This window comes from Stenella coeruleoalba (assembly GCF_951394435.1).
Source record: "Stenella coeruleoalba genome assembly, chromosome: 9".
Lineage (NCBI taxonomy): Eukaryota > Metazoa > Chordata > Mammalia > Artiodactyla > Delphinidae > Stenella > Stenella coeruleoalba.
Window position 1 is genome coordinate 17,539,513 of NC_137155.1, and position 13,097 is coordinate 17,552,609.

General features: G+C 50.4%; 1 protein-coding gene across 12 annotated transcripts in view; it reads left to right on the forward strand.

Moving 5' to 3' along the window:
• Positions 1–13,097, forward strand: part of ATXN7L1 (ataxin 7 like 1) — a 402,335-nt gene that overhangs the window by 335,348 nt on the left and 53,890 nt on the right. For 11 of the 12 annotated variants that reach the window (XM_079931849.1, XM_079931850.1, XM_079931852.1 and 8 more), the window contains one exon: positions 12,019–12,241. In XM_079931849.1, the coding sequence (XP_079787975.1) occupies positions 12,019–12,241 (223 nt within the window). Of the gene's footprint in view, positions 1–2,313; positions 3,006–12,018; positions 12,242–13,097 lie in introns of those variants that run through there. The other variant, XM_079931843.1, reaches the window with a different exon arrangement.

The following is a 13,097-nucleotide window of genomic DNA, read 5'->3' on the forward strand; positions in this document are numbered from 1 at the left end:
CCCTGAGCAGGGGAAGTGTGCCCATGAGCCCTTGACCCTCTTGCCTAGAGTCTGGAGGGTACAGCGCACAGCCTTACCCTGTCTCTAGCCCTCTCCGTAGGGCTGGGTTGGGTGGGTGGTCGAGTCACACACCCTCATACCCACTGGCTCCATTCCAAAGAAATGGACTTGTAGAAACTAGTCCTGCTTCGACAAGCGGCATAGCCCTTTCCCAGCCAGAAACTGATTCTGCTATATTCTGGGAAGAAACTCTCTCTGCGACAGGGGAAAAGGAAGCCCAAAGTCAGAGACCCAAAATCATGTTCTCCTTGAATAATTCTCCCATGGGAGACTCCCTGTTTCTGGCTTTGGTTATATGATCAAGCTGCTGGAGATGGTCCCAACCTGAGACAGCCTTACAAAGGCCAAGTTAGCACTGCCCAGTTTACGTGCCATGGTCTGAGATGATGCCATCCTCCCATAGTCTGAAATTCTCCAGTAGAGGCTTACTTCTGAGTCTTGGAAAGCTTTTATCTCTTAGGGGTTTGTTTTTATTTTTCCTTATTAAAAGGCGTATACTCTTCCGCCAGGGTTAACTTAAGATTTATCAGGTAACAGGCAGGTTTTACAAAGAAATGTTGGATGAAACATAGGAGAGATCCTAGTAGAAGATAAAAGAAAATAAAAATACCTAAAACACACTAAACTGCTGGGTTTTTTTTTAATGGAGGTGAAATTCACATAACAAAATTAATCATCTTAAAGCATTGAATTGTAATTTTTTTTTCAGGCAAGGCTTTATTGGGACCCCTGCTGCAGCAGGGGGGGACGAGATCAAGCAACAGGTTCCCTTGCTTGCCCACTCGCTGGGGGGGGGGCGTAAGCTTGTTTCTTATATGGGGTGAGGGTGTAGGGGTGTGTCCAGGGGTCAGGCCGGAGGGGTGGCCTAGGTGTTTTGCCCACCCCTCTGGTGGTGTTGAGTGCAGGGGGCGTGCTCAGTTGAATTGTAATGTAGCACTCAGTCTGTTCACAATGTTGTGCAACCGTCACCTCTGCGTGGTTCCAAAATGCTTTCATCACCCCCAAAGGAGACCCTGTACCCCTGAAGCAGTCACTCCCCACTCCCTGCTTCCCTAGCCCCTGGCAGTCTGCTTTCTGTCTCTATGGATTTACCTATGCTGGCTATTTTGTACCGATGGAATCATACAGCGTGTGGCCTTTTGGGACCCATTGTCTTTTTTAGACATCCCCCCTCCCCACAAATCTACTATCCCTTGCCAAGATCAGGGAATAAACTTTCTAAATATAAGGAATGAATGAAAACTCTCCGCTTGAATTCATACTTAAAATGTCCCACAAAAGTAATTTTCAGTCTTTATAATGACGTCTCTACTCTCTCCAAAGCAGAGTGCTGGGTATTGCAGTGGACTCTGCCCATCAGGGCACACAGGCCCTGAGGGAAAAGGAAGCAGAAAGGCTTGAGGCCCCTGCAGGCTGCGTGGGCCCCTGGCCTCAGCCTGGTCCCCGGGGAAGCCTGCAGGGGCCATCGTGCAGTCGGGCTGCAGGAAGGCCCTGACCCTTCCCATACAGTGGCTGCTCAGATCCGTGTGTGTGCGCGCGCGCGCGCACCCGCGCCCAAGTTCATCTGCCAAATTCGGGATACGACCCTGGTCTTTCCGGGCTTTTCTTTCTGCCTTTCCCTAATCGCATCTGGGCGTGCTCTCTTAAAGGGGAAGCGGTGCGTTCTGACTGGCCAGGACCCTTAGCCAGGAGCCAGGAAACGGCTCCCACGAGTTGCGCTGCCCAGCGTGTCACTGGCTCAGCCCCTTTATCCAAACAGCGAGGCTGTCTCCCTGGGATGTGTAAGTGTGAGCACAGGGCACGCTTGCCACACAGGATGGCGTGGGGCTGGGCCCAGGTCACGGCAAGCAGAGCGTGCTGTCAGCCCACGATCCATTCAGCAAGTCCGAGGTGGAGCTTAGGCGGTGCCCTTGGGCTGTGGGCTGGCGCTGAGACAGGGCTGAGGCGGAGCGGGGAGAGTTGCTGCCTGGGAAAGAGGTCAGGAGTAGGAGGCTGGGTTGGGGACCCGTCTATTTTGGACAGGCCTTCTGGAGGCGCCAGCCTGGGGGCCTGGGGAGGAGTGGAGTGGAAAATTTTCTAGCACACCTCTCCTAGCCCCGGGAAGTGGCTGCACTGAACCTGACCAGCTCATCCCCTCCACTTCTCTGCACTTATGTGCAGCTCCAAACACACTTGATGCATTTATCTACTCGCTACTGATTTTTCTTGGTCATTTTTATATGCAAGCGGTGCTAAGCAATGTTTCGGGTCTCTTTCACTCAAACTTCAAAAATTGCTGGAAACTGGCAACCTGTGGTTTTTCCTTCTTTACTCTTCGCGGATGGTCCTCGGTCCGGTGTGTGCACACAGTGGTCCCTGAGTCCATGCCGGTGGCCGGCCAGCTGGCGGACTGGCAGCGCCCGAGCACGATTGGCAGCGCACCTGGCCTGGTTTCTAGCGGGGTTGGTTTCCTGTGTACCCGCGGGGAGACCGAGGGAGGGCTCACGCCCACTCGCGCACAGCCGGGGGCTAACTCGGTGTCCCCAGCAAGTAGCTGATGGTAGCGAAATAGACCCTTGCTGTATTTTAGACTCCTTCCTACCCTTGGTTTTCGTTTGTATGGTGGTGAAGGTTGGTCTTCAATTTTGTAAAAAGCTGTGTTTTCCACGAAATAATTCAGACCTGCTCCTAAAAAAAAGGGAGCAGAGGGAAAAAGAAGGGGACTGGAGGGGGAAAAACAAGTGGTGTCTCCGTACATGTACACTGAGAGGACAGAACCACACCCTACTTCAAGACAGCTTCCTGTTTGCCACTGCCAACTGCCACTCCAAGGAGAACAGAAATGCTTCCGCTATTAGTGACTGCCGTCGGACCACAAAAGCCTCTTCTGGGTGACGCCGCGAGCTTCGCAGTGAGCTGGGACTGTGCACCTCTAGAGACTGTGGCCTGCACTCCTGAAACCGGAGGTCGGTACAGACAGGAATCAAGCAGCCCTGGCCTCTCCTTACTCAGCCGATGTTTCTTAAACAATTGTGCTCCTGTAGGATTCTTGTAAATGGATAGTTTTAACTCAGGGGCAGGGAGAAGGTAGGGAACTGCCCCCTTAGGAAAGCTACTGCTTGTATTTTTTTAGTCTACATGTGTATGTGTTAGGGGAACTTGTGTGAAGCGCCTACTGTGAGTTGGCACTGGGGCAGCCACCTTCCATGTGTTATCGATCCTCACATTCTCATTTCTTCAACAGTGAATGTAGTGAGTGCCTACCAAGGCCAGACCCTGGGCTGAATGCCAGGGACGAGAGAAGGCACAAGACATCTGCTCTCCGTGCGTCCAGCGACAGGACGCCTAGACCAGTAAACCAGTGATTACAGCATGGGACCTGTGCTAAGATGGGGGGCCTCAATGTACTATAGGGGCACCTGCCCACTCGTAACCCTATGATGTGGGCATTATTGTTCCCACTGTATAGGTAAGGAAACTGGAGCTCAGGGGGTTAAGTTATTTGCCCAAGTCACAGAGCTAATGAGTGACAGAGCTGGGATTTGAGCCCAGATCTTTCTGATTCCAAAGACAGCAGTGTTTGGTCCACATTTCCAGTGACTCCTGAAGCTTGTGTAGAGCAAGAGAATGACCTCGGGATCTTTTAAAAAATACAGATTTGGGAGCCCTGGCCCTGCTGTCCCAAGAAGAGGAGCCCTGGGCGGCACCAGGAGGTCTCAGGTGGATAGTGGCCTGGGCTCCTTCCCGACATCATACCTCAGGATCCTCCGGCCCTTCCTTGAGGCGTGGACCACGCATGCCTGTGACAGGGCCCAGGGCTTTTCATGTGCGTAGCCCAAGGCACCTGGGTAAAGGCCACTGATGTGGCCTCAAGACAGTCTTGGGAAGATTCGGCCCAGCTGTTCAGGTATTTTAGACATTGGGAATCCCCGTTCTTGTATCTTCCCACCAAAGATACCCCAGCTTTGCCCAGCTTCCGGCTGCCTGCCGCTCCTGTCCCTTCAGTGCCCCTGGAGTGGGGATGATGTCAGCTGTGCCATCTTAAGGTGGAATCCAACAGCTTATCGTAAAGCTGGAAGCCACCAGTTTTCATCTTAGCTGTGGTGGTTCTGTTTTTACACTCATGTGACTTGCACAGTGGGTATGTTGGTGGTTGGGGCCGAGGTCACTCTGACGGAGAAGTTAACACCATGCAGGTGGGACTCCTGGTCAACCCCTCCACTACCGTATTGGCTCCAGACACACGGGAATAGCTGGGGCAATAAAAGGCGAGGATGGCAGCTCTGTCCCATGGGGCAGGCAGGCTGTTCACTGGCCTCAGGTCCTCCAGGTGGCAGCCCACCTTCAGAGGGGACCCTGCTCTCTACTCCCAGGGTGACCAAGTGGTGGCCAGCCAGGACCTGGAGAGTGTGTCCTCTCCCTGAGGGAACCCTCGGGCCGTGGCAGTGTCTGTCTTATCACCACCATTATATTTCGGTGCTTGGCGCATGGTATGTGGCAAAGAGATGCTTTAAAAGATGAGTGAATGAATGAATGAGGTGTGACTTAAACACATGCTTTTCTCTCCTTCCTCCTTTTGTATCCGCACCTGTCTTCTCCCCTTTGGCCTCTCTGGTTAAGGATGTGTCAGTGTTTCTGTTGTTGTTGTTGTTTGTTTTTCTTTTTTCTTGTATGGATTTAAAAAACAACTTTAACAAAAATAGAGGCATCCTATATCCTTCCCTTTTTTCCTTTTCTATCTGTGTTATATATTCATATATATATGTTAAATGTTTTACATTTTTATAAAGTAATGATTAGTGTTTGCATATACTGGTGATATTTTTAATTTTCTTGTGAATTTGGGTAGTATTGTCTCACATACACATTTCCTTAGATTGAGATAACCCTCATGCCTGTCATTTTCAGTTGTTTTATCATAGACCAGGTTGGTTATGGTATCTTTTACTATTGTAAGCAATGCTGCTGAGAATATCTTTGAACTTTTCTTGGGGGGGGATATTTCCTTGAGGTCTATTTTCCAGACTAAAATTACCAGGTTACCAGATCAAATGCCTTTTTTTTTTTTAAAATAGATTTCTTTTATTTACTTATTTATTTATTTTTTGGCTGTGTTGGGTCTTCGTTGCTGTGCGCAGGCTTTCTCTAGTTGTGGCGAGCGGGGGCTACTCTTCGTTGCGGTGCGAGGGCTTCCCACTGCGGTGGCTTCTCTTGTTGTGGAGCACAAGCTCTAGGCGCGCAGACTTCAGTAGCTGTGGCTCACGGGCTGTAGAGCGCAGGCTCAGTAGTTGTGGCACAGTGGCTTAGTTGCTCCGCGGCATGTGGGATCTTCCCGGACCAGGGCTCGAACCCGTGTCCCCTGCGTTGGCAGGCGGATTCTTAACCACTGCGCCACCAAGGAAGCCCTGTGAATGCGTTTTTTTTTTTTTTTTTTTTTTTTTTTTTTGCGGTATGCGGGCCTCTCACTGCTGCGGCCTCTCCCACTGCGGAGCACAGGCTCCGGACGCGCAGGCCCAGCGGCCACGGCTCACGGGCCCAGCTGCTCCGCGGCACATGGGATCCTCCCGGACCGGGGCACGAACCCGTGCCCCCTGCATCGGCAGGCGGACCCCCATCCACTGAGCCACCAGGGAAGCCCTGTGAATGCTTTTTAACCGTTGTCATCAACACGAGGTTGCTCTCTAGAGAACTGTCATCCCTTGGAAGTACCCCCAGCAGTGTGTACATGTGTTTGTTTCCCCGCTGGTCTATATTGCTGGGGGGGTTTTCTCCTTCAGCTAGGTTAAATGTCTAGTGAGGGCATCCTTGGGGGGCTGATGGAAATACATCAGGGCCCTGGAAAGTCCCTGGGACTCCCCAAATCCTACCCAGCAGTGGTTGATGCCAGAAATGTATACCTTAGTATAAATAACCAATAGAAGAGCACAGGTGGGGTGGGGGAATGCCTCGGAGAGGGAGATGTAAAAAGCATCCCAAGTTATCTAACTTCAGAGCTGTATCCTGGGCCAGCTCTGAAAATGGGAGACGCTTTGTTAGAATCTTCAGACAAGTTGTATTGCTTACGTGTAGAGGAAAGACGGTATCCCAGAGGGTGGCATGGTGGAAAGGGCATTGGCTCTGGGGCCAGGCAGGCCTGGGCTCACCTTCTAACTGCCAAAGTCACCGTGACCTTGGCCTTGTTTCATAATCTTGCTAAGCTTTAATTTCCCCATCTGCAACGAGGAGACTAACAGTATCCACTTTGGGGGGTTGTTGGGTAGATTGCATGAGCTGGTACGTGTAAAAGTAGCTTGCTCAGTGCCTGGCACATAGTAGGCACCCAAGGAATGCTGCTTCTCTTCCTAACTGAATGAATGGGCACAGAGTGACCAGATGGCCGAGAAACCAACCCAGAGCCTAGGGGGATTTGAGAGCTGAGCCGGCGTGAGCAGTGTGTAGGCACCTGCCCACAGTGGCTTTTGTCAAAGGGCCCCAGGTGGTGTGTGTTGCCCATCTGGGTAGCCGGTGAAGAGGGGTAAAGAAGAACTAGTATAAGTTAACTGGTGACAGGCACCCGTGCTTGAAGGAACACCTCCCCTGACAGCTTTTTTTTTTTTAATTAATTTATTTATTTATTTATGGCCGCATTGGGTCTTCATTGCTGCACACGGGCTTTCTCTAGGTGCGCAGGCTTCAGTAGTTGTGGTTCGCAGGCTCTAGAGTGCAGGCTCAATAGTTACGGCACACGGGCTTCGTTGCTCCACGGCATGTGGGATCTTCCCGGACCAGGGCTCGAACCCGTGTCCCCTGCATTGGCAGGCAGATTCTTAACCACTGCACCACCAGGGAAGCCCCCTGACAGCTTTTAAAGAGGCACCGCAGCCCGAGGAGGGAGTGCGCTCCTGGGCAGCTCACAGGCACTCCTGGCACAGGAGCTGCTTGGCACGCCTCTGCCTGCCACTCGCTGCCTGCCTTAGTCACTTGACTTTCCTGTGTCTTCATTTCCTCCCCTGCTGAGGAAAGCTGATTCAATATCCCCCCTCTAACCACCATGGCACTATATTTAGTGCCCAGCTACAACTGTGGCAAATGAGACCACAGCTCAGATGCTACCCCTGCTGTCTCCACTTCCGAGCCTTAACAGACCCTGGACAGGTTTCCGAAATGCAACCTGCCTCAGTTTCCACAGCTGTAAAATGGGGGGATACCTGCCTCACCCCCTCACCAAGTGGTTGCAAGATACAGCTAGCGTGGTTCCTGCATGATTCCCCGGGCCAAGGTGTGTGCTCTGCCCCTCACCTTCCGCCTCCAGTTTACTTTTGGAAGGTCCCTTGGAGTTCAGGGTTGTCCTTTATGGAAAGCATCCTGACCGCAGCTACTAAAGCAGATAGAATCCATTGATAAAATAGAACCCGGCTAATGATTTGCCAAGCACCTGCTCTAAGAGGTGAGGGCTGAAAGAGACTCAGCACTGTCAAATGAGCAAGCCAGGAGCTGGCCTAAGCCCAAGTGAGTTTACACAAGCGTGTCGGGCCACAAGTGACTGTGGTGCGCACACTCTGTTGGGGGCAGGGGCGGGGCGGGGATTGATCCCTTAAACACCATATTGGAAAATTCCCAATGCGTTCTTTCTAAAACTGGTACAGGGAACCACACTGGGTGTTGGCGGCCGGCTCAGCCATTCGTGAGGCATCTGTGCTGAGGTTTTAAATGCAGGACACTGATGCTGTGAGTATAAAAATATCTCAGTGAATAAGCATGGGGGGAGGGGAGGGTTCCGAATTTTTACTGAGATGCAGTGGCCTGAGAACCTGGTGGACTTTTCCCACTGGAGGGTAGTAAGGGGAGAGGATTGTGGAGACACCAGGGCTCCCCACATGGTGTCTGCAGCCCCCTGCTCAGCTGGCCTCTGGGATTGCACCCTGGAGTCCCTCATGGATGGTTAGGCTGTACACAGTGAAGCAAGTGGTCTTAGAACAGCCAGTGGCTGAGGCCATGCTCTGGATTTCCTGTGATGGAAATGCAAAAAAGTAAAAGGATTTGGTTTTTCCTTTCTTTGGTCATTTCTTTGGGGTTGAGGTCTCAGGCTATGGCTGACTGGTACCTTAAAAGCTGCCACATTAGGTGTTTTTCCCCCTCTCCCTAGGGGAGTCAGGTGCCCTGCTGAAATGCCCGTACTCAATGGGGAGGGGAGGTGCCCAGCAGCCTTCCAGGCTCTCCCTATATGCTGCAGCATCGTCCAGGATTTCAAGGTGGTAGAGCTCAGAGTTAAAGCCACAGGCTCTGAAGACATCCACAAATCTAATGTTTCCTAGCTCCATGAACTTGGTCAACTTGTATCTCTAACCTCAGTTTCTTCATCCGTAGAACAGATATAATAATTGTACCTCTCTTAGGGTATTGTAAGAACTAAATACTAGGTAATTACTAAGGTAATTCAAGTATTTAGTAGAGTTCTTGGCGCATGGGAAAGTCTTAATAAGTTATTATTACTATTGGCCAAAGGACAGAAGGGGTGAGGCCAGAGGTTGCTGATCCAACGTCAATCACCTAGGTTGTTACTGATGTAGTGGACATTTAATTCTGCGTGAATGTCCTGACAGTGATTTTCTGTTTTCACTTCAGTAGGTGAGTGGTACTCACATTCAACATTAGCACAATAGATTGGTTTGGTCTTTCTGTCCCACGATCTGGAAAGAAATGTGTTGCAAAAGCTATAAACTATTGCAACCTTTTTCACTTTGGGAACTACACCTCAAAGAAATCATCTCAAATCACTTTTTAACTAAATTGTAAAAAAAAAAAGAAAGAAAGAAAGAAAGAAAGCCAGACAGTAAGTAGAGAATAGCTAAGTAATCTAAAGCATGATGTCAGTGATTAAATATTACCTAACCATTTAAAATGACCAATATATGGGAATTAGAAACATATAAGTGGAATAATATTAGTTGAAAAAGAATAGTCCAAAATATCAATTGATTACTGTTTTGTTAATGCATCCATGTACATGAACAGAGAATGAGAAGATTTGGAGGGAAAGGGTTTTTTCCTCTAAGATTGCTTCAGTCTATAGAATATTTTAATAGTGAGTCAAAAAATAAATGTTCTGGGCTTCCCTGGTGGCGCAGTGGTTGAGAGTCTGCCTGCCGATGCAGGGGACACGGGTTCGTGCCCCAGTCCGGGAGGATCCCGCATGCTGCAGAGAGGCTGGGCCCGTGAGCCATGGCCACTGAGCCTGCGCGTCCGGAGCCTGTGCTCCGCAACGGGAGGGGCCGGCGTACCTTAAAAAAAAAAAAAGAAGAAGGCTTATCCATTGAGTTAATTTTTCCTGTGAGTTTAGCAGCAGAACGCCTTGGCAGGGTCACTAATCGTAATTCTCTGGAGGTGATTTGGGAATCCCTGGTCTGGCCCATTCATTTTGTCCTTAATGTCACGCTTCTTTGTGATTTATCTTTGCTTACTGGTATTATTTTCCACTTTTAGTTTAGCAAAATAAAAACTCTCTTCATTATGAAGGCTTATCTCTCCACCAGAATGGGAGGATACTTCTGCATATCCCTTCCCCCACCCCCTCTGCCACCTTGAGCACATGAGAGCAAATGAGTGAATGAAGTCTGCAGAGCAACCCAAAACAGTAGTGGTAAAAATCAAAGTCTTGTTTTAGTTTTGGAAACTAAAGCCAAAAAAAAAAAAAATTGCTGAGCGAGACATTTCTGAAGGGCAGAAAGAACTATGGATTTGAAGTGAGAAGCGTTGGTTCTGAACTCAACCCTGCCACCAACTAGCTTTGCCCTACGGGCTGGTAACCGATAACCTCTCTAAGTGATAACCTCATCCATCAGCAAGCAGATGGGATGAGCTGGCTTTTAAGATCCAGTTCTAACCTTCAGTGATTCTAAGTCCTGTGCTTCCGAATTCCCTGGCTTCACATCTTGGTCACAGTACACCCCGTTTCCTGCCTTCCTGAGAAGCAGCTAAGCCCCTGCCCATAGCACAGAGGCCCCATTCCTCTCATAGCCACTGACCTTGACCTTGGCTAGTCACCTCGCCTCTCTGGGTCTTCTTTAGCCAGTCAGTCCTGAGGAGGGTGGCGATGGCTGGCTGCTTCCTGCCTGTGTCAGAGGGGTTGTAAAGACCAGTACAACTTTACAAAGGATGAATTCCCCCAAGGAAGATCCAGCCTGAGTAAAATATTTCAAAACTTGTGCTATAATTATTGCTATGACATTCAGGAATCACAAGAGATGGGAAGTGAAGGATCAGGTGTAAGTATGCCTTGTATTTATGATAATGGAGTAGAAAGAGGCCTTCAAGGCCATCTAGAGACCCACTTCATTTACAGATAAAGGCATGGAAACAGAAAGTTTAAGTGGTGAACTCCAGGCCATAAGCCCAATAACATGGTGTGGCTGGAATTGGAGCCTGGATCTCCTGGCTCCTAGCCCAGGGTTCTCTCTACTACATCAAAACAGAGGCCCTGGAACCAGCTCTTGGTTTTCACATCCTTGAACAGGGTGGCTCTGGGAACTGAGCATGTAGGCAAGGTCTCCTCTGATTCGGTGAAGAAAGATTCCCTGGTAAAGTTATTCAGTGCAGGCAACCTATGAACACTGGTCAGGCAAAAACACCCAGCAATCAGATGATCCTCAAAACTCCACTTTCCCCCGCTCCCCAATTCCCACCTCATCACGGGATCAGAGTCAGTCGGCTTGGAGACAAACTGGCAGCCCATTGGTACCAGGAAGCGCAGAGGAAGCCCAAAGGCTTGTCCCTCATAGCCATAGGCAGTCTGCCTTTCTTTCCAGGGTGCCTGGCCTAGCAGCCAGAAGTGCCTCACTAATGAGAAAAGTAAGACTCGGCTCGGAGTTGGAGGGGGAGTGGGGTCTGCTCTCTCTGGCCCCATCTTCTTTGTTATCACATTCAACCCAGATCTCCAGCTTTGTGATCTCTAGTCCTTCCCATCAGGAGATCTGTTATAATTTCATTTATTTATTCAACACATAGTAATTAGGCACTAACTATATGTGGGGCTTTGTAGTAGGTACGAGGGAACCAGAGCGGGCTTAGGATTTCAGAGCATTTGTCTTTTGGGGGTTCAGGATTCCTTCCTGTAATTGTATGCAGAGTTTGGGGGCATTTTTCTTGGGAAGGGTCCTTACCGTTGATCAAATCTGTTCCCCTGTAACAGTTAGGAACCACCGTAGTGGGTGTACACCAGAGCTTTACCTCGTGCACCTACTCTCCTGGTCAGCATTCTTATCCTGCCCATCAAGTCGAGACCACAGGAGCCGAACGAGGGTGAACAAGTGGGGCATGTCTCCCAGGGCGCTGGTATTCTCTTAGAGCCCCAGGAAGGGGCTGCCCACGTCCAGACCCCAGACCTGTGGATTCTGCCTTCAGCGTTGATGTCCTCCTGCCTGTCCTGACCTGGCACCTGTGGCCCGGGACCTCATTGAACCCTGGAGAGGCCACAGGGGTGTGTGGACAGATGCTAGGCCACCTTCTGGATCTAGAAGACCCTTTCATTCAGCCCTGCTGAATGTCACAAGTCCTTGTGACTTAAGTGTTCCTGCTAGGGGTCAGGTTTGAGAAATTGCAATTTGTTATCTAAAAAGTCCTACCCTCCCCACTGCCCCGAGGGACCATGTGGCCTCTGAGTGGCTGTCTGGGGATGGCTTGGGCTGTGTGGTTCTCTCACTACGTTCCCATGACACCGGGCATCCCCTTTACTAGTCCTGTGGCAGTGGTTTTGCAGGAGGACCGTAATGCCTCCCGCGAGAACGTTAGGGGGAGTTCAACTTGCCACTTGACACAGAAATTCAGAAGGTAATCACTGCTAGTTGGTGGGATATGATGTCAAGCAAACCATAGTCAGAACTGAGGCTTCGGGGACCGACACTGCCAGGTCAGCACTCTCCTCTGCCTGTTATGTACACGCGTATGCATGTGACTCACTTGCTACAGATGATGTGCTGAGTTCTGTTCTTTCTCCCCCTGTAGAGAGAAGACACGGTTCAATGTGTAGACCTTCTCCCTCTCCGGCGTCTCCACCCTCCAATGCCCGGACATCACTAGTACAGGTGAAAACGAAAGCCTGTCTCAGCGGCCATACCTCTGCCAGCAGCTCCTCAAAGCCATTCAAAACGCCCAAAGACAATCTCCTAAGCTCCAACAGCAAGCAGCACACAATCTTTTCAGCGAAGGGATCAAGGGACAAAGCATGGTGAGTGTCGGGCGCCGGCAGCCGCCTGTCCTCGCTGCTTGTCCCTGTCACCGCAGGAAACAGTGTTTACCCAGCGGCTTTGTCCAGGAATTTGGGGAAGTGGGGAGGGAAGGGACAGAAAACCAGAATGATGGGATGAGAAACCTAAGTACCAGGAGAAACAGGGCACCTTAAAGGACTATCTGCCCGACAGGGGACTTCTTTCCGCTCCTGAGAGCTGAGGCAAGTTGTGTCTAAGAAGAGGGTAACAGGGAAATATTGCTGTTATATGGTCACCTCTCAATTTTCCACCCCAGTGAACAGAAGTGTTGGTATAAATCATCAAAAGCACAGCCAGTCTGCCCCTCAGGGAGTGAGGCCCTGGTCCTTCCGCAGGGCCCTAGAAGGCAGGCCCCCCACAGAGCTTCCCATCACAAGCAGCCTGGTCTGCACTCTGTGAAGGAGCTGCCAGCAGAGGCAGGTACTTGGGAGCTGACGACGGAAGGAAGAAAGGAAATCCAAAGGGAATGTCGCTGCCTGTGACATGATGGGGTGGGAGAGGGCTGGTTGCAGGTGACTATGAAAAATCAGAGGCTTTTAATTCTTTTTTTTTTTTTTTTTTTAGTTTATTTTTGACTGCGTTGGGTCTTTGTTGCACTGCGTGGGCTTCTCATTGCAGTGGCTTCTCTTGTTGCGGAGCACGGGCGCTAGGCACGCAGGCTCAGTAGTTGTGGCTCCCAAGCTCTAGAGTGCAGGCTCAGTAGTTGTGGCGCACGGGCTTAGTTTCTTCGCGGCATGTGGGATCTTCCCGGAATGGGGCTCGAACCCGTGTCCCCTGCATTGGCAGGCGGATTTTTAATCACTGTGCCATCAGGGA